The 20,953-nt window shown below is 38.9% G+C and overlaps 1 protein-coding gene across 1 annotated transcript in view; it reads left to right on the plus strand.

Moving 5' to 3' along the window:
* Nucleotides 1-19,084, plus strand: part of slc35f1 (solute carrier family 35 member F1) — a 142,016-nt gene extending 122,932 nt beyond the window's left edge. The window contains exons 7-8 of the mRNA XM_058379758.1: nt 5,724-5,878; nt 17,782-19,084. Coding sequence (XP_058235741.1) covers nt 5,724-5,878; nt 17,782-18,006 — 380 coding nt within the window. The 3' untranslated portion in view covers nt 18,007-19,084. The remainder of the gene's footprint in view (nt 1-5,723; nt 5,879-17,781) is intronic.
* The last annotated feature ends 1,869 nt before the right edge of the window (nt 19,085-20,953 follow it).

The following is a 20,953-nucleotide window of genomic DNA, read 5'->3' on the forward strand; positions in this document are numbered from 1 at the left end:
CTCATTTTACACAACTGAGGGTTAAGGGCCTTGCCCAGCAGTGGCAGCTTGGTGGACCTGGGATTCAAACCCCCAACCCGCTGATGAGGAGGCCAACACCTTCGCCACTAAACTACCACATCCCAGTGTTGGGCTACTAATTGAAAGGTTGTGAGTTTGAATCTCAGCGCTGCTACTGCTGGGCCCTTGAGCAAGGCCTTTAACTGCTCAGTTGTATAAATGAAATAAATGTAAGTCGCCCTGGTTAAAGGCGTCTGCCAAAAAATGTATAGTTCGCACTGGCAGATTAGTCTGACACTGATTTACTGAAAAAGCTGTCATGTAGACCAGGAAGTGTTTGGAACTGAACCCAAGACTACCTTTAGGACATGGTGTAAGTTCGGTTGTAGTGGAACAGTGCTGTGATTCCTGTGAATTAAAACACAACTCATACTTGGGAAACTCTGTGGGAAACAATGGATCTGTTCCATAGATCAAACTCTGTATTCGAGACAGCTTGTAGAAATCTCACTTCTTAATCTATCACATCACATCCCACACAGACCCCATTTTGCATTTGAGAGAGAAAACGATTCCATGTACTGATTGTGAGAGTTAACGTGGCTCTCTGAGACGATGCGCTGGAATATATCTAAATTTGTACTCATTAGTGACAGCGAATATGAAAACTCTTCTGAATATTCATGATATTCAAATGATGTCTCAGTCTAGAGATTCTTGGCGTTTTAGACGAATCTCTTCCTTTTTCTGGTGCATTGAAGTTTAGGGTGTGTGGATGGGAACATTTTTCCAACAAAAAAACTTTCCTTGAGCTGATTTCACTAAATCTCTAATGTTAAACATGGATTCTGTGTGTGTGTGTGTGTGTGTGTGTGTGTGTTTGTAAACCAGAGACCAGTGTAACAGTAAAACCTCAACAGACCTCCTCAGTAAAGATCGGTTTCAAGCACATAATACAAATATTAAAATAATAATAGGTTCAAATAATAGGGTGGGGATTTAAATGTGTGGAGTAATATTGGTGCTATGTTTTGGAGCCAGTGAGCTTTTTTATTCCTGGAGCTTTTCCACTGATAGACCCTTTTTAAAAATTAAAACAGTCATTAGATTCACAGTGATATTATTCGTATGTTACTTGTTATTGAGATTAGCTAGCAACCCCTGATAATTTTACAGACGCCTTACTACCTATACTTCCCTTGGATCCCACATTGTGGATTATAAGACTAAAGTATTTTCCTTGATTTGTGTAAATGGGATGAACAACAAGCTAAGGAACACAAATACACGGCAAAGTAACTACAGCTAGCTACAAATGTAGATATAGATGGATGGACGGACCGACAGACAGACAGACAGACAGACAGACAGACAGACAGACAGACAGACAGACAGACAGACAGACAGATAGATAGATAGATAGATAGATAGATAGATAGATAGATAGATAGATAGATAGATAGATAGATAGATTATTGTTGTTTCCCTGTACATCACTGAGTTCATTAGTGAGGTAACGATTCAAAGATTCAATCATCGAACCATTGAATCATAAGTGATGGCTCGAATCACAGAAAGAATCATTTTGTGCATTGCAACATACAAGGTTTTAGGATTATTGTTGTTTCCCTGTACATAACTGAGTAAATTAGTGAGTTTAAGATTCAACAAATCAATTAATTGAATCATCATGACTCGAATCACACCAAGAATCGTTTTGCACGTTAAACTTTTAAGCTTCAGGATTATTATTGTTTTCCTGTACATTACTGAATTAATGAGTGAGGTTAAGATTCAGATCATTGACTCATCCCTGGTGAATCACAAAAGAATCATTTTGCGCATCGCAACGTACACGTTTAAGGGTTATTGTTGTCTTCCTGTACATCACTGAACAAATTAGTGTGGTTAAGATTCAAAGATTCAAATCATTTTATTTTCACTGACGACTCAAATCAGAAAAAGAATCATTTTGTTCAAACAACATACAAGGTGTAGGATTATTGTTGTTTCCCTGTACATCACTGAATAAATTAGTGAGTTAAAGATTCAGATGATTTTATCATCACTGAGGATTCAAAGATTCAAATCATTGAATTGTCACTGATGACTCGATTCGCAAAAAGAATCGTTTTGTACATTACAACATATAAGCTTCAGGATTGCTGTTGTTTCACTGTACATCACTGAATTAATTAGTGAGGTAAAGATTCAAAGATTCAGATCATTGACTCATCACTGGTGAATCACAAAAGAATCATTTTGCACGTTACAACATGGAAGCTTCAGGATTATTGTTGTTTCACTGTAAATAACTAAATAAATCAGTGAGGTTAAGATTCAAAGATTCAACTCATTTTATCATCACTGACGATTCAAATCATTGAATCATCACTGATGACTCGAATCACAAAAAGAATCATTTTGCGTATTGTAACATACAAGGTTCAGTATTATTGTTTTTTTTACAAGGACAGAACATTGTAAGTTGCTTTCTAATAGCTGTCTAGAACTGCCGTTACAGTCTTGCTGTTATTATCCCGAAAGGATTTCTCATATAGCACTCATACAGACGAGTCGGCTACTTTTTAATGGAGTAATATTTATTTTCAGCCAAAGAGCCTGCCTTAGACAAGGCAATATTCTTTTTTAGTTCAGAGTGAAATGGTAAGGCTGAAAAGAGGTTTGGATAAAAAGCAGCGTTCAACTGGATCCTGATTGCTTTTAGTGAAATTGTTGAATTGGGAAATGGCCATGCTGGAGTGGTGAGCGCTTTAGTTTTTTCCATATGAGTGCTGTTTACGTTTCCATCTCAAAGCAAAAATCACCGTTATCCGTCTCTGGCCCCGGCATCTTCGTCTCCGTCATCGTCATCTGTGGAAATAAAAGTCACGTCCTTTGCAGGCGCACTTTGAAACAGCTGACTTGAAAAGGCCAGAAGATAATTTTATTATCTGAGACACTCAATCCTATTATGTTGGAAAGATGTGCAGAAAGTTTTCTGCAAAAACGTCCCAGCTGTCCTTCATCCTCCGTGATAGCGGCGACTTTCAAATCTCACTCCTTCGCAGATAAAATGTATGTCATATCTCATATTTATTTGGCCTTATCTTGCTTTTCTTGGGAGAGATGGGAGGAAAGGTCACGGATTAGCGCTTAGGCTTTGTAAAGAGGAAATAAACAGGGGGAATTTAGATCGGATTCTGATTTTAAAAAAAAAAGAGCTTTGCATGCCTGTTTTTCAGCATTGTTTATCTTAATCACTATCACTAGTGACCAAACAAAAACCAATTCTCATGCACACAAACTAAATACTCTTCCACGAAGCTGCTCGTAATTCAGTTGTAGCAGGTAAATCGGTTTAGCTTACTAAATACTGCACTTGCTGCCAGAGCTTAATAATATTCTCTGCAGGATTTACATTATTTCCAGAGATCAGTCTTCTGTTAAAGTCTTTCTATTCATAAAAAGAGTCAGTATGGCCTTTCATGGGCATTAAGGATACTTGACATATTTGCATACTTGACATGTTTTCTCACACTGACTAACAACAAAAGCAAAACATAATCAATAAACGAGCCATGGTCTCTACGTTTATTATAGTATGAGTGTAATGAAAGAAATTTTTCTGTCATGCTTTTTTCCCCTGTGAAAATCTCTTCCTTTGACTGAGTACAGTCCTCTTCATCTGTTACGAATTCGGAAATACGCCGCCGATCATCAGAGCCGAGTGCAGGATGAAGCAGTCCTTGTTTTTATTAACTTAAAATGACACTAAGAACATGATGTAAATCAAGCATGACATGAAATAAACAAAACCTGAAGACAAAGACAAAGGACACAACATGGAGAAACATAAATAAGAACCAAAAAACCCGAACAGAACGATGAACAATGATTTGACATAGAGATATAAAAGGGCAGGTATAAATAGGGCAACACATTAGGAATAGTGATGTGTCGTTCATGAACGATCTGTTCATTTCAAAAGTTCATTTGCAACGTCCGCAAACATGATTAGTTCATCTCCCGAGTCGTTCGCTCATCACGTGCATCACTCAGCCTCATAGGCTTCAGCTATGCGGTCTGTACCGGAAACAGAAATGATTCGTTCATCTCCTGAGTCCGCGGGCCCGAGTCGTTTGTTCCTTCATCACGTGACCACTTTCTGGATCTGGATCTTACAGTCATTAATACTAATGTACTGTTGTATAATATTCAGGAATTATCATAACATTTTCAAAGGACATGTGCAATGAACGTTTTCTGAAAAATAAAAAAGTTCTGTTCTTGTTCCTGTCAGTCTCGTTTTAGCCTCGGTTGATTTATAGTTTTGTCTCATTCTAAATGTGATCGACGTTTGCATAGGTAGATGTGTCGAGGTAAATGGCTATTAACACGTAACAGTATCCGCTCTTATGTCTAGTGGAACAATATGGATGACCGTCAAAATCTTCTTAGCAGTGACCAAAAGATGGGATTTGTGCCTGTAAAAAGATCCTTTATATAGTCCGTAGAACCTTTTATCCACTACTAAGAACCTTTAATGCAGTGGAAACGCTACAAGTAGTTTAGTGAACCATTACACCCTGACGAAGAACCATTCAAGAGCCGTGAAGGTGCTATTGGCCAAGCACATAACCCCAGGGCTCTGTGTAGAACCTCAAGGAACCTCTTTTTTTAAAATGTGGCGTTATTCAGATTTGATTGATGATTAATGTGAAAATTCTTTCATTGGTAACCGGAGCTGGCACCAGTGAGAGGCTTAGTGATGGATTTCTCAAGCGTTTGGTGTTTTTCCAGATCTTACTCATGGAGAACTTGGGGAAATCTTGTACTCAAGTTACATAAGTACAACGCGACAGAAACAAATGCTTTATCTGACACATATAGATTACATTGTGAAAAGCTTTTCTACAAATAAACCGACTCTGGAGCAGATCGAGTTAAGGGCCTTGATCAAGGGCCTGATGGTGAACTTAAACCCCCAACCTCCTGAATGATAACCCAAAGCCTTATCTGTTAGATAAGGTCAATTTTGAGCCCTTGGTCAAATGATGCTCAAGGAAATGGCCTAGTTTGCCTAAATGGACACACTCCTCTTTTATTCTCTATTCTTTCTTTCTTAATTCAGAACAAACATAAGGTAGCAGTCTGTGTATGTGTTTTAAGTATCATATTTCATACATATCATTAAGTGTTTCTAAGTAAATTCTATCAGTTACCGAAATAAAACAAGTAAATTATGTATAAACAAGATTTTCTTCAACATCGATGGAATCTTTCTGTAATTTTACATGGAATAATTATGTATATATTTCCTGATGACGGTGTGAACACTATTAGGAAGCATTTATTTCTAGAAAGGAAAGCTCGAAATGAACAGAACAGGTTGAATAATCTGATATCTGATTTCTAATATCGGCATGATAAGAAATACTACTATACTATACTTATTACTACTAATAACTTCCCGTGTTTACTTGATAAGATATCATTTTTTCCAGTTCAGATTAAAAAAAAGGAAAATCTGTTTCTGTACTGCTGTTTTTAAATATATTATACAGACGTATTATGGATTTTTCATAGGCGATAAAGTCACCATTGAGAGCCAGTGCTTTATAGCTCTGTAATCATGAGCTCTAGACTTGCCCTTGAGTCTGGGTTTGTGTCAGTGATGAATAGCTGGTAGTGACTGTCGAGTGCTCTGTGTGTGTTTTTAGGGTTACTCTACATCGGATTTAGCGCCTGCATGTTTGGCCTGTACAGCTTCATGCCTGTGGTGATCAAAAGGACCAGCGCCACGACGGTCAACCTGTCTCTGCTCACTGCTGACCTGTACAGCCTCTTCTGTGGCCTCTTTCTATTTCAGTACAAGGTGAGTGGGGTCTCTCTCTCTCTCTCTCTCTCTCTCTCTTTCTCTGTGTGTGTGTGTGTGTGTGTGTGTTACTTGTAAAAAATGAGATTGTGTCGTCTCTCCCTCGGCGCAATTCCTTCATCAAAGGCATCTTTATTTCTCCTCTGCTTTGTCCTGGTTTGATTAAAGGACTTCTTTATGTATCACGTTGATACGTCTCTCTGTGGGACAATACTGACACGCAGACCGTTTTAAAGATTAAACAGACATCCATAGCGAATCAGGACATTTCTCCTAAGGTTTCAGAAACATCCTGCTCTTGAGTCTTTCATACGGATTCAGAGGAAGATGATGTCTGCTTGCTCAGTCTGATTTTTCAAGGCTTCTCCACTAAAACTGTGTGTCTTTGTCTCAGTTGTTCTCATCCTGGAGTCCTTGGAGCTTCGAGCACTGAGATGCCTTTTTTTTTATGATCTCCTTAATCAGATGCCTTCTTATAGCGAAGGTGAAGATATGTGAAGGTAACCTTTTTATGGAAAAAAGACTTTGTGATCTGTGTGAGCTCTGTATCATCAGTGTGTTGCAGTTTGTGTGTCAAAACGAAAGAGTTTAGTGTGTGTGTCTGTTGCAGTTTTCAAAGAATGCAATATTAGCTGCCACTTTTCCGCCTAGCATGCTAACTGTGCTAACAACCACTCGATGCAGGAAAGGGTTCAGAGGTTCAGAGGATAGCAGCCAACTTAGAGGCTCAGCAAAATATTTCTTTCCGACAAATTACTATTGAAAAGTCAAGCACCAAGGCAAGATATTTGCCGGCATTCAAGTAAGCAAAGGCCGTGTAATTCATATTAAGGAATTTCCATTAGTTCATCCTCCCATCTGTTACTGACCCGGCCTGTCTGTCAAATATTAAAAAGCAGCATGGCCCCTGAGCCAAAAAGTTTGCTCATCCTTCCTATAAAGTATAGTTAAAGTTAGATCACTTGACATTGCTCTTATTTTTAGCTGTGTGTGTATTTTTTACTCTGAGCAGCTTCACAGATCTGTGTATTTTAAGGAAGACTAATATTCTGAGAGTAACATATTATTACAGGGAGTTCCTTTGCCATAATCTGATAGGTGGAGCAGCTTTATTCCCTATAACCGATTTCACTGTAAGTATCGCTCAGCTCGTCTGTGATCAACACGTACACTTCCACTTCCTAGTAGGAAACGGTTACTACAGTAGATTTAGACACCATCAGCTCACAGAGCAAATGATGCTTTTATTAAAAAATTATTATTTTAAATATATAAACCCATCAGAAGAAGATGAAAATGAAAGAAGGAAGGAAGTCGTTCTCACTCTACGCACCATTAACCTTTAACAAGACTGTACAGATTACTGTGAGCTAGCTAGGCAGCGGGTGGCTTCACGCCTACGCTGAATCACAGCCATCTAAATATTCAGCATAGCTGCACTCTTGCTTGTGCAATGGTACATAAACCTTTTATAGATATATAGCATTTTGTATTTTGGGGTAGAAAAACACTGAATTATTATGTGTTATGGTACGTTACATGACTAAAACACTTAATAAATAAAAAAATAAAAATAAATAAATAAAAAATAAAAATAAATAAATAACAGCTAACTAGCTAACTAAAAATAGATAAATAAATAAATAAATAAATAAATAAATAAATAAATAATTGAATTTAAAAAAATAATCTTTGTGATGTTTCTCCCAAATGACGATGTGCTATATAATAACATTTATTATTATTATTATTATTATTATTGTTGTTGTTGTTGTTGTTGTTATTTTTACATTATTATTTTTTTACATTTATTATTTATTTTATTTTTACTTTGTTTTTTTTTATTAACGCCTTCTTGAGTCTTTTTATTTCTTATGTAGTGAACACAAGTAGAAATCACAACACGTCTAAAAACAGATTTTCCTGCTGTAAATTCTTTTACATTTTATTCCCATGCCTACAGATGAATACGATATTAGCTTTTCATGCTTGATATGTGACGCCGTGTCCAAATTTATAATAGGTAAAGAAACATCTGCATAAAATTGCCGAAGAAGTTACATAAACCCAGTGAGCTCTATTCATCTGTCTAATAACTGGGAAGATTTCTCACTTGATTGGTTGCACGATGAAGGTTTGAACTGGCGTAATTACAGCGTCCTCATCTCGTCAGAGCGATCAATCATTCCTGCTTCTCCATTAAAAGTTCTAATGCGCAGTCTTATTCAGTTCAGATTAATAGATGAAGTTTCACGAACGTGATGGTGGAAATGAGGTTGATAATTGAACAGTCATTATTGTATTAGGTTCATCCTCTATTTGAGAAAGAGAAAAAGAGAAAAAAAAGAAATCGTATAAAGTGCTCTGGGATGCTTGTGTCCCTGTGCACTGAGGTAAAGTGCCGAACTAAAAGCAGACCTCGGGAATAATTCATACGCTTGCCCTTTGTGTGTATTAGGGCGAAACAGGGCCGGCGTGTCCCGAGCGGAGCGGCTGGAGATTACCTCTCTGCGACACGGCTCGGCTGAAACGCGGCTCATCCATTTCGATTCGTAGACGTTCGGTCGTACCGTGACCGTCACCTGAATGCCAACATGGTTCGTGGTGTGATTAGGCATTCTCTCTGCATCTGCTATTGTTGGCCACGAGCCTCATTTAAATTAAAGAGAAAAATAAGCCAGACTCTTCTCACTCAGGTCCTTGGAGAGTGTCGAAATAAGACAAGCCATTTTTTCAAACCTCCACCATGTCCTGAATACATATGGACCATATACCCATATGCCGCAACATTCCTGGCTGATCCTCTTGTGGTAAAGGACCATATGCAGATACATGCACTTGTTATTGTTATTTAGTAATTGCCAGATAAATGAAACACCGCGATTCCTTCAGTAGCGCACTGAGATGCAAGCGAGGTGGTCTAGACGCTGATACAGCAGAGTAAGAACTCCACTGTCCTCGTAACGACTTAAATAGAGCTGTGATGTATGTGCAGCGTGCAGGGTTGTACTACTTTCTACACATCAGCTCGAATAGATGCTAAAATTGGAACCTGTTAACGATTAAAATCGGGAAAAAGTCAAAACGTCTATCGATGCTCACACATTTTCCATTTAACCTTGAAACCTGATGCATTTTAACGTGATGCATTTAAACCTTGAAAAAAACAAGGGAGAGAATATATGGACTGAAGAAACAGATTACCTTTTTTTCCCATTTCCTTTCATGTAATACGGTATTATGGAACTGAAAAGCAATCCTCATATTTATTTTTTCATTCTATATTTTATTTATATATTTACATACATACAACAGCATCAGGCATAACATTATGAGCAGTGAGAGGTGAAGTGAATAAGATGATCTCCTCATCATGGCACCTGTTAGTGGGTGGGATATATTAGGCAGCAAGTGAACATTTGTCCTCAAACTTGATGTGTTAGAAGCAGGAAAAATGGACAAGCGTAGTGAGTTTGACAAGGGACGGATTTTTTTTGTCTTGAATTTTGTTCAAATTTTTTATTTAAAACAACAACAACAACAACACAGGTCTTAAGCCAAGACCATATCAAAAATGCAAATTAGAAAAACAGATATTGTTAGTAAAAAATCCAGGTGCTGTAGAATTTACAGACACAAAGTTTTATTTATATCTTGAATTTAAACCCAACTTGTAAAGAAACTCCCCTTTTTGGTTCTTCATGGAATGTTTATATTTAAGAGTGTAGTAATATACACTCTGGCAACCCAAAACGTTTCATGTAGCTTTGAATCCTTTGCTTTGTCCATCTGGGAAACAGTTTGGTCAGTAGTTTTATGTAGAGCATTACTGCAGGGGGTTTCTTTATTGTAGAGCATTCCAAGTAGAAGCTCTATAGAAAGCGAAGAACCCTTAACTAACTAAAGAACCGATGAAGAACATTAAATTAAATCGTTTTAAATGGCTGTCCATCAGGTGAAGCATTAAAGGTTCAGAGAATTCGATAAAATCAATCTAAAAAAAACCTTGATGAACTCTACACACACACACACACACACACAGAACCATGCTTGTGAGGCGTCACTGACATCAGCAGGAACATTAATATTTATGTAACCTATGAAGCTGCTGGTGGGTTTGGTTGGAAAGGTCTCCTGTTAGTTCAGGATTTCATTTCAAACCGCTTCCTGGCGCAAAGCACCAGCTGTGATGGATGGATGCAAAGATTGCATTGGAAATTAATGCCACAACGAGTTAGAAATCAGTGAAGGATCATGAATATGCATACTGAGGGGTCGAGCTCGAGCTGCCGAGGCTGTGCGATGTGTAAAGTGTTGGCTCAGGTGTTTTCAGGAGTATTGTTTTGGCTCAGCGCCCTGCGTCGCCGCTTTTTGTTCTCCTCTCAGGACGATTTGGTGAGAGCTGAGGAATATGCTGTATCAGCGATCAGCTGTATTATTAAATATTTGTTTTCTGTAGCTCCTGGCATAGGACATGACCTTAAAGCTGAAAGGATGACCTTTTCTGCGCGCTCGGATAAGAATCCTCTGCCGAATGGATATGTAGATCTTCTGGCATACAAACCCAGAGCGTAGCGTGGGGTTAATGAGGCCGTACGCTTCGGCATGTTCACCGTAGAGTGTGTCTGGTTCATAATGATTATGTGAACAACTCGCGGTAATAATCATATTGTGTAGCGAGAGTCTGACATGAGCTCACTGCTGTCATTCTCCATTCTCGCTGGGATTTTAAATACAGCACTTTAAATACCATCCTGACTAAATTGCCCTCTAATCATGATTCATATTCCTAAGCGAAGTTCAACCCGAGGTTGTTAACTACGCACCGGTCTCACTGGAGCGTCAAAGCTTTTTTACGAAACAGAGTTTAAGTGTCAGGCCGCTGTGTAATTTGACGTGCGAGTGAACAGGAAAAATAAATTCTCTCTCACTCTCTGTGAACACTTTTAAACGGAAAAATTAAATGAAAATTAGACTGACAGATAGAAATCGTTCATCCGAAGTTTACAGTTTCATTTCTATTTTGGATTTTGAAGAAGACGCTAGAACGTAAGAACCTGTAACATTTCTTCATGTTTGTCAGGACGAGATTCAGTTCCTTGTAGAGCTTATATAGGTTTTTTTCTTAGCGTTTATGGCTCTGTGAGGACCGTTTAACATCCATGGAACCTTTTCCAATGGATGAAAGGTTCTTCGTAGTGGAAAAAGGTTCTTTAAATTGTAAAAATGGCACTAAAAAGGGATTCTCTTAAGAACCATTCAGGCATTGCTGCCCTTTTTTGGATCTTCATGGGACCAGTGTTTTTAAGAGTGGAGTATTATACACTCTGGCAACCAAAGAAAATTTCCTTTGTCCATCTGGGAAACTTTAGCTTTATGTAGAACATCACAGCAGGGGGGTTCTTTATTGTAGAGTGTTCTAAGTAGAAGCTCTATAGAAAGCGAAGAACCCTTAACTAACTAAGGAACCGATGAAGAACACTAAATAAATAGTTTTTAAATGGCTGACCATCAGGTGAAGCATTAAAGGTTCAAAGCACTCGATAAAATCAATCTAAAGAAATTGTGATGAACTCTACACACACACACACACACACACACACAGGGAACCTGATTTTCATTCACGGTGAACTTTTATATGATACGTTTTAGAATTTATTTCATATTTCTCCTTACTCAAGAGCGCTATGGAATTCTTGAATCAGAATCTCATAAGAGTAGCGCACGTGAGTCGAATGTGTTGTTGTTTCTATGGTAACAGCTCATTCACAGGGACGTGTATGACGGACACGTCAAGAAATCTAGTAAAGTCTAATAATGAACGGATTTTTATGTATGTATTATTTAAGAGAGAAAAATATCTAAACGATGACATTGTCTTTCAGGGGATGTTTATTCAACATGGCCTCCATTTTCAGTAACCTTCTGTAAATTTTCTAAAAAAAAAAAAAAAATGGAAAGGGAAAAAAAGGGAAAGTGTTCAGGATGGGGTTCTTGTTTCTTGAAGTTTAATCAAAACAAGATAATCAAAAAAATGTTGTCAGCTGATATACACACACACACACACTCACACATATATATATACAAAGAGATCAGGCATAACATTATGACCACCTGCCTAATATTATGTTGGTCCCCCTTTTGCTGTTAAAAAAAAAGCCCTGACCCACCGAGGCATGGACTCCACTAGATCCCTGAAGGTGTGCTGTGGTATCTGGCACCAAGATGTTAGCAGCGGATCCTTTAAGTCCTGTAAGTTGCAAGGTGGGGCCTCCATGGATTGGACTTGTTTGTCCAGCACATCCCCACAGATGCTGGATTGGATTGAGATCTGGGGAATTTGGAGGCCAAGTCAACACCTCAAACTTCTTGTTGTTCTCATCAAAACCATTCCTGATCCATTTTTGCAGATCACACGGGCCAGCCTTCACTCCCCACGTGCATCAGTGAGCCTTGGTCATCCATGACCCTGTCACCGGTTCACCACTGTCCCTTTCTTGGACAGCTTTTGATAGATGCTGACCACTGCAGACCGGGACCACCCCACAAGAGCTACGGTTTTGGAGATCCTCTGATCCAGTGGTCTAGCCCTTCATCAAACTCGCTCAAATCCCTACGCTTGTCCAATTTTCCTTCTTCTAACACTTCAACTTTGAGGACAAACTGTTCACTTGCTGCCTCTAATATATCCCACCCACTAACAGGTACCATGATGAGGAGCTGATCGATGTAAAGCAAGATTCGTCAAAGAAATAAAATTCATCATGAGGAAAATAAGTGAAGGGTAAGGGGGAAAAGACGCTGGACGTGAAAGACGTACATTTGCGTCTGGTAGCAGTTACTTTCTGTTTACGACATCTTGTGAGCAAATAGAACCTAAGTGTGCGGAGACTTATTATTCGTAAAATGTCAGAGCTGCTTATTATTATACCAGACATTTGATTCCGTCTTTTCTGTCTGCTGCTTGGAAAAAAAAAATTCTCATCTCATCCACAGAGATATACACTTATGATCTTCTCTCTGTCTGCTTCCTTGTTAGCAATGTTAGCATGCCTTCTTAAGAAATTGTTGCCAAAGCCACAAAAACGACATCACTTTCAGCTTTCATGCGCCTCTGGGAGACGAGAAGACGACTTTTCGTGGGCTTCCAGAGATAATAAAGATTAATAAAATCTGCTCAAATTAGCTCAGGACCCAAAGAGCCTAATTAATTTTATTTAAAACTTCAGCGGAGAGCCTGAGTAAGCGCAGACACTTTGGTATCAGCCTCGATCAGCATGCGGCGTGCGGAGACTCTGTAATAACTCTTCGGCCCATAAAGAACGTATTCTCTTGAAAAATGACTAGAGTGAATATTGCGGGATGATTTATGGCGTTTTTTATGGGTTGTATTCACACCCATATGCCTTATTGAAAATGGTTACATGTCCGTTTTCCTTAAGCGTTTAATCATAGCCGTGCTGGAATCTAGCAGAAGTCTGATAAATATAAATTAGCAGCCTGACAAGCCATCGGATCCAATGGAAAATATTCCTCTTCGCTAGTTATTGCATTTTCTCCATATCGTCTATCAGTGTAGATGTAGAGAGGTTACAGAACAGCCATGCCACGGCTTTATCAGAGTGATCGGCTTCACACACACACACACACACACACACACACACGTGTCCTGACGTCTGCTTTAATACGGTGTGAATAAATGTGAGAAAAGTGCCGCATCGTTTCCGAAAACCTTTGCTGTTTCTGTCATTCCGGTGATTCACGCTAATCTCTGAGTATCTCTGTTTATCCTGGATCGAGTTTATTACGTTCATATTTTCAGCACTACGCCAAATATTAGAGCAAAAATATATCTAGTTCTCGGGTCGTGATAGCCCCCGAGGCTGTGTTCATACAGAAAGGAAAATCTGATTTATTTTGTTATAAGACAGTGTTATGGTAAGACTCGATGGTGTCGGGAAGCACAGAGGCGAACAGGGTGGGGTTTATGTCTCAGACCTTCTGATCCATGCCAGGAGCTGGACTGGGTGAGGATGTGTGTAGAAGGATAGAATTACTGCTGGTTGGAGTCTCATTACTTGGAGATTGCTGTGGATGGTTCCATTTAGAGACCATGGTCTCAAGTCTCCCTCAGGGAACAGCGGATAGACTTCATGTTAAAGCTAGAATAAATTCTGATGAATTCTGAACCTTCTGTTTGTTTGCACTGTATAGTATACAGTTAAAGAAAGGACTTATGATTTATGATCAGTCAATCCGGTGTCACACAGATGAGGATGAAGGATGGCTTCTCTTTTGAGCCTCATGGTTTCTTCCTCATATCGTCTCAAGGAGTTGTCCTTCGCCGCCGTCACACTCTGGCTTGCTCTAAACATTTCAATTGAAAATTTGATCATTTATTTCCTGGATTTTGATATTCCTAACTGCTTTATGAAAGTAAAAGTGTGTACACACGCACGAGTGTATTGTGTGACGTTGATATCTGAGATACGAACATGTGGAGAAAGCAGCTTTACCACAGTGATGACGTCTCATCATTAAAACTTTCTGAATCATAATTGTTCAACCGGTAGAAGCAGGTTTCTGCAAGCAAACACACACACACACACACACACACACATACACACACACACATACATACACACACACACACACACCGCCAGTTCATTAGCCACATGATGCATTAGCTACATGAGGGACATGTCACTGCAAACCTGTTCTCCAATGATTTAACACTTCTATCCTGATGGGCGTGGTCTCTTCCAGGATGACTCCGCCCACATCAGATCTTTAGACCGAGAGACATGTCTCCTGATGACTCCACCCATATCAGATCTTCAGACTGAGGGACATGTCACTGCAAACCCATTCTCCAATGATTTTATACTTCTATGCCGATGGGTGTGGTCTCTTCCAGGATGACTCCGCCCATATCAGATCTTTAGACCGAGAGACATGTCTCCTGATGACTCCACCCATATCAGATCTTCAGACTGAGGGACATGTCACTGCAAACCCATTCTCCAATGATTTTATACTTCTATCCTGATGGGTGAGATCTCTTCCAGGATGACTCCGCCCTTATCAGATCTTCAGACTGAGGGACATGTCACTGCAAACCCATTCTCCAATGATTTTATACTTCTATGCTGATGGGTGTGATCTCTTCCAGGATGACTCCGCCCTTATCAGATCTTCAGACTGAGGGACATGTCACTGCAAACCCATTCTCCAATGATTTTATACTTCTATCCTGATGGGTGAGATCTCTTCCAGGATGACTCCGCCCATATCAGATCTTCAGACTGACTGCAGAAGGTCTGAACTCCCTAACAGCTTCTGTTGACTAAGAACGGCCCAAGAGGGCTTCTGACTGACATGTAAATCAACCAATCACAGAGGGTTTTGTTCAGAGTCATGTTTAATGTCGCGTCTCTACAAAAAGCAGACAGGTCAGAGAGTTCCTACAAACCCCAGCTTAACTCTAGTCTTAACTCTAATCTGTCACAACCCTGAGCTCCTGATAAAGATCCTCATAAAGTCACCCTCATGTTCAGTACTGTGTATGTCCAGTGATTTATTTTTACTGGACATTTCAGAATGAGCCGCATGACTGCAAAACTGTCTCACACTCTGAGCTGCAGAGTTATATAGACTGAGGCATCATGGGAAAAACAGTGATTAAGTTTCAGCCAACAAAGACTCTCGTTTACTGCAGGGTGTGTGTGTGTGTGTGTGTGAGTGTGTATAAACCTGTATAAACTGTAAGTTTATGTGTGTTTTTCTGTGTGTCTGTTAAAATATTTATGTTTTTATGGTTATTTGTGTGTGGCTTTGTTTGTATGTAATTGAGAGAGAGAGAGAGAGAGAGAGAGAGAGAGAGAGAGAATGTGTGTGTGGTATGCATACATGGTTGTATGGATTTGTGTGTGTCTTGTCTTTCCTATCTATGTGTGTATGTACGCAACTTCTTTAATCTGCACTTGTATGTAAGGGAGTGTGTGTGTGTGTGTGACAGTGTGTGTGTTTATAAGTGTGTGTTCATGAGTGTGTATAAGTGTGTGTGCGTGTGTGTGTTTGTGCATGCACCTGTATAATCTGTACTTGTATGTAAGGGAGTGTGTGTGTGTGTGACAGTGTGTGTGTTTATAAATGTGTGTTCATGAGTGTGTATAAGTGTGTGTGCGTGTGTGTGTTTGTGCATGCACCTGTATAATCTGTACTTGTATGTAAGGGTGTGTGTGATTGTGCATGTTTATGTGTGTGTGTTCATATGTGTGTGTTTATATGTGTGTGTTTATATGTGTGCATATGTGTGTGTGTTCATATGTGTGTGAGTACGTATGAGTGCGTGTGTATGTGCCTGTCCATATGTGTGTGTTTGTTTGTGTGTTTATGTGTGTAAGTGCACGAGTGCGTGTGTGTATGTGCGTGTCCATATGTGTGTGTTTGTTTGTGTTTATGTGTGTGTAAGTGCACGTGTGTGTGTGTGTATGTGCGTGTTCATATGTGTGTGTTTCTGTGTGTTTATATGTGTGTGAGTGCGTGTATGTGCGTGTTCATGTGTGTGTTTGTGTGCAAGTGCGTATGAGTGTGTGTGTTCATATGTGTGTGTTTCTGTGTGTTTATATGTGTGAGTGCGTGTTCATATGTGTGTGTGTTTATATATGTGTGAGTGCGTATGAGTGCGTGTGTTCATATGTGTGTGTGTTTGTGTGTGTGTGTGAGTGCGTATGAGTGTGTGTGGTCATATGTGTGTGTGTTTGTGTGTGTGTGTGTGTGTGAGTGCGTATGAGTGTGTGTGGTCATATGTGTGTGTGTGTGTGTGTGCTGGTTCTGTCTGTATGTGAATGCAGTGGTAAAATGTTGACACTATCCGCTCTGGGACTCACACCTGGACAATGCTTTTTGTTTCTGAGGAAATGACACATCAGAATCTTCACTCTTCTCTTCTCAGCATGATTTAAACACACACACACACACACCTGTTGTCCATAATGAAACATAAACAGATCATTGTTGAGCCTCACCCTGTTTTATCCCACCACACCATTAAATATTTACACCTTCATTACTGTGATCAGATTTCTGTCCTGGTTATTATTCTCACTTCCTCTTACAGCAGGAAACAGATCCGTCCCTCCAGACTGATAAAACCACTTCATGGCCTCATTACACAGCCTAATGACCAAAAATGGTGTTATAATCATGGCTTGTGGATTCCATTTCTGAATGTCACGTGCTCGTCCCTCAGAGAGCAAGATGTGACCCTAAAGTGACCCATTTCCAGATCGACACTTGAAATAGAACGACGTCTGTAGAAGCTTCGCAGAGAGAAAAGTCTGGTTTAAAAAGTGTGTGTTGGGGCAACAACGTAGGGAATATTTTTGTATAAAATAATGCACATTTTTACTGTGTGATTAATTCTCTAAAGAGAAGTTTAACTTTTTCCCAAGCAAATATGTATTTTAGTCCTGAATTCTCAGTATGTAAGGAACAAATCAGCTGTAATGTGGAAAGATGGAGAGTCGCTGAGGACTTGAGATAGATAGATAGATAGATAGATAGATAGATAGATAGATAGATAGATAGATAGATAGATAGATAGATAGATGGACGGACGGACGGAATACTTTTCTTCACATATCTCAGCTGAGGAAGTTGGGGTCAGAGCGCAGGGGACAGCTATGATACAGCACCCCTGGAGCAGAAAGGGTTAAAGGCCTTGTTCAATTGCCCAACAGTTGTCTCCTTCATTCTGATTGGTCGATTGTTGACCAATACTTGTTGATAAAGTTGATGTTATGAATTATTGTGAATTATTTTCCTATACGAGTGTTTAATTCATTCTTTCATTTACACCTTACTATAAATCTCACCTTTCTGTACTGTCTCCGTTTCAGTTTTCAGCTCTCTACCTGCTCTCGTTCTTCGTCATCCTGCTCGGCTTGGTGATCTACTCCTCCTCCTCCACCTACGTTGCCCAGGATCCTCGCGTTTATAAGCAGTTCCGCAACGCAGGGAATCCCGTCCCGGACACGCCCAACGTCGGTCCCCTGGAGCCTTCAGTGACCTACAGCAGCCTGGGGCAGGAGATAGAGGACGAGCCTCGGGTCCGGGTTGCCTGAGGGGGCGGAGTCTCATGCACGCAATCATCCACGGCCCCTCCCGCAGCATTTAGAAAGTGAATGATGATAATAACAGAATAATGTATATAACCACGTAGCAAACAAGTACACTGTGATCACGAACTGTGAATAGGTAGCAGTGATCTCGGACCGTCTCGGATCCATCGTGTATAAACCTCATCGCCGACAAACGCAACAGTTTAAATGTTTAAGGATCTGTGCTGACTGTTTGTGCAAAATCTCAATCGTGACTTTTATTTTCTTACATGAGCACAAAAGGGTTCGGTGTATCAGAAATTTTGACTTTTTTGTAAATCATTAACGTTTTGATGGAACGATTCGGCCAAAAATTTGAATGTAAAGTATATAATCTTACTCCTTATGTTAAATGAAGTCAGCTTTTTAAGCTTTGCACTGGAGCAACACAAGGCTAACGTGGCTAACACTTTATGTTTATAGCTACCAGCTTAACATAATCAACTGCATGCCTGAATCATCACACAATCACCTTACACACTCTCTGGAGCCCTTTTTAGGGTCTTTGCATATGTGGTTTTTGGCACTGCGATTAGAGAAATGGACAAAAAACGAATATTTCAGAGCTGAACGCTGGAATCTGGCTCAGGTAGGAGGTAGGAGGTGTGGCCTGGAATACGCAAATTGAATAGGATGATGAATAGGATAGAATTTCGAACCGGTTTGATTTTTCTATTACATTTTCTTAATGCAGACTGTTATATTATAAACTGTTTACATACAAATGGTGTAACTGAGGCGCATGCAGTTGTGGTGCTAAAATGGCGGCTACTCGCTTTCATTGTTGAGTCCACAGCGTCGTTAGATTCCCGGATCTGACTGCTCGGAAGGTTTGGATTCATTTTGCGTACTCTGACGGCAGCTCTGTCAGTAGCGCCGGCTTAAAAAGTTACCGTTTGTGTAATTACACAAGGACTTATCTGGTGGACGCTCAACATAGTCTGAGAGGATCAGAAATTATCACATCATAGAAATACTGATCGCTGATAATACGTTTTTGTTGGGTTTTTTTTGTAGAAACTTCAAAAAAATAAAAATAAAATAATAGAGAGGCTCTTAAGGGAGTGACTAACAAGAGAGATAACAAAAAAAAACTTGTTTTCTGAATGTTCCACAAAATTAAATGCCAATTAATAAAAAAATAAAATAATAAATAAATAAATTGAATAATTTGAATAAATTAATTAGTGGTTAATTACTTACTTAATTAATAATAATCACCATCATTGTAAATAAATGTAGAATAAATGATGTGTGTATTTATTATTATTATTATTATTATTATTATTATTATTATTATTGTGGTGCTTTAGTGAACATCGGGGTGATAACAGTAGCTCTGCTCCGTGTCAGGCGTGTCAGGCCACTGCACACCACTCTGCCCTGTTGTTTACTTTTATGGCTAAAACAGTACGTTCCCAAGTGTTTAACCCTTTACACATTGACCTGTTAGCTACATTAACCTCACAGCTCCAGTGCAAAGCTGAACAAAACTTTCAGACACCAAACATGTCAGGGTAAAGAAGAGAATTCTACACAATTCATTTTTGGTTCTCTTTTGCTTTAACTGATTCTGAATCACAATAAATGATGAACTGATTTGTTAAGAGCCAGTGCCTTGCCACATATAGGTAATGTCGGGGAAATACACAACAGTGTCGGTTTTCCGCTTGTCTGAGAACTAAAATATATCCAATGAAACACACACACACACATTTATGGGTCTCTTTTATCCGACTTATGTTACTGTTACACCACTTTGGTTCATTGTCCTTTTAAATGAACAAGACAAATGTCTTAGAGTTTGGTTTTTTTTTGCGTGCGTGTTTTTATTCTGTCATGAAAATATTTTCCTTTGTATTAAATATAAAATATGTGTACTAGCTTGATTGTAAACTTGTAAAAAAAACAACAACAAAAAAACAACAACAACAACAACAAAAAAACAAAAAAAAAAACAAATGCACTTGTCTTATATTTAATTTGTTTTATGGCTGGTCATCAGCTGCATCATAGTCCTCTGAAGTATTATCAGCGTTTGGATAAATTCTATGTATAAAGTTATGTTGAGCAAATTCTCTAAAAGGTTTTTTTTTTTTTTTTAATTATTTGTCATTTACGTACTGGAATTCTTATTGTGTCTGAGTTGTCGCTTTAAATAAAGGATCTTTGTCTTAAAGCTCAAAATGGCTAAATGTTTAGCATGAAATCAGGAACAATCATACGTATATAACCATGTAAAAGAAGAATATGACAAAAAAACATGGCAGTTTTAATATAATATAATATAATATAATATAATATAATATAATATAATATAATATAATATAATATAATATAATATAATATAATATAATATAATATAATTAAAACTGATAAACAGGTGGCTGTTATTACACCAAGAAATCATTTACTTAATAGTCCTTGCTAAATAAGCCTCTCTGTTAATCCAGGAATTAAAATCTAAGAACAAAACATCTTGATTATTTTCCTACAAAAGCACCTCCCCAACATATTCCTTACTTACACTATAGCAAGGGAATGTTATAGCTTTTTCTTGAAATGAGGGCAATTATATCATGTAACATATGAACTATGGATTTGTTTAAGAGAAGAGTACAAAAGTACAAAAATCATTCACTTTAATACACGTGTATATACACTATATTGGCAAAAGTTTTGGGACACCCCTCCAAATCATTGAATTCAGTTTTTTCAGGGGTTGGACTCGGCCTCTTAGTTCCAGTGAAAGGAACGCTTAATGCTTCAGCTTCATACCAAGACATTTTGGACAATTTCATGCTCCCAACTTTGTGGGAACAGTTTGGGGATGACCCCTTCCTGTTCCAACATGACTGCACACCAGTGACCAAAGCAAGCTCCATAAAGACATGGATGAGTGAGTTTGGTG

The sequence above is a fragment of the Hemibagrus wyckioides genome, linkage group LG25, assembly GCF_019097595.1.
Source record: "Hemibagrus wyckioides isolate EC202008001 linkage group LG25, SWU_Hwy_1.0, whole genome shotgun sequence".
Taxonomy (NCBI): Eukaryota; Metazoa; Chordata; class Actinopteri; order Siluriformes; family Bagridae; genus Hemibagrus; species Hemibagrus wyckioides.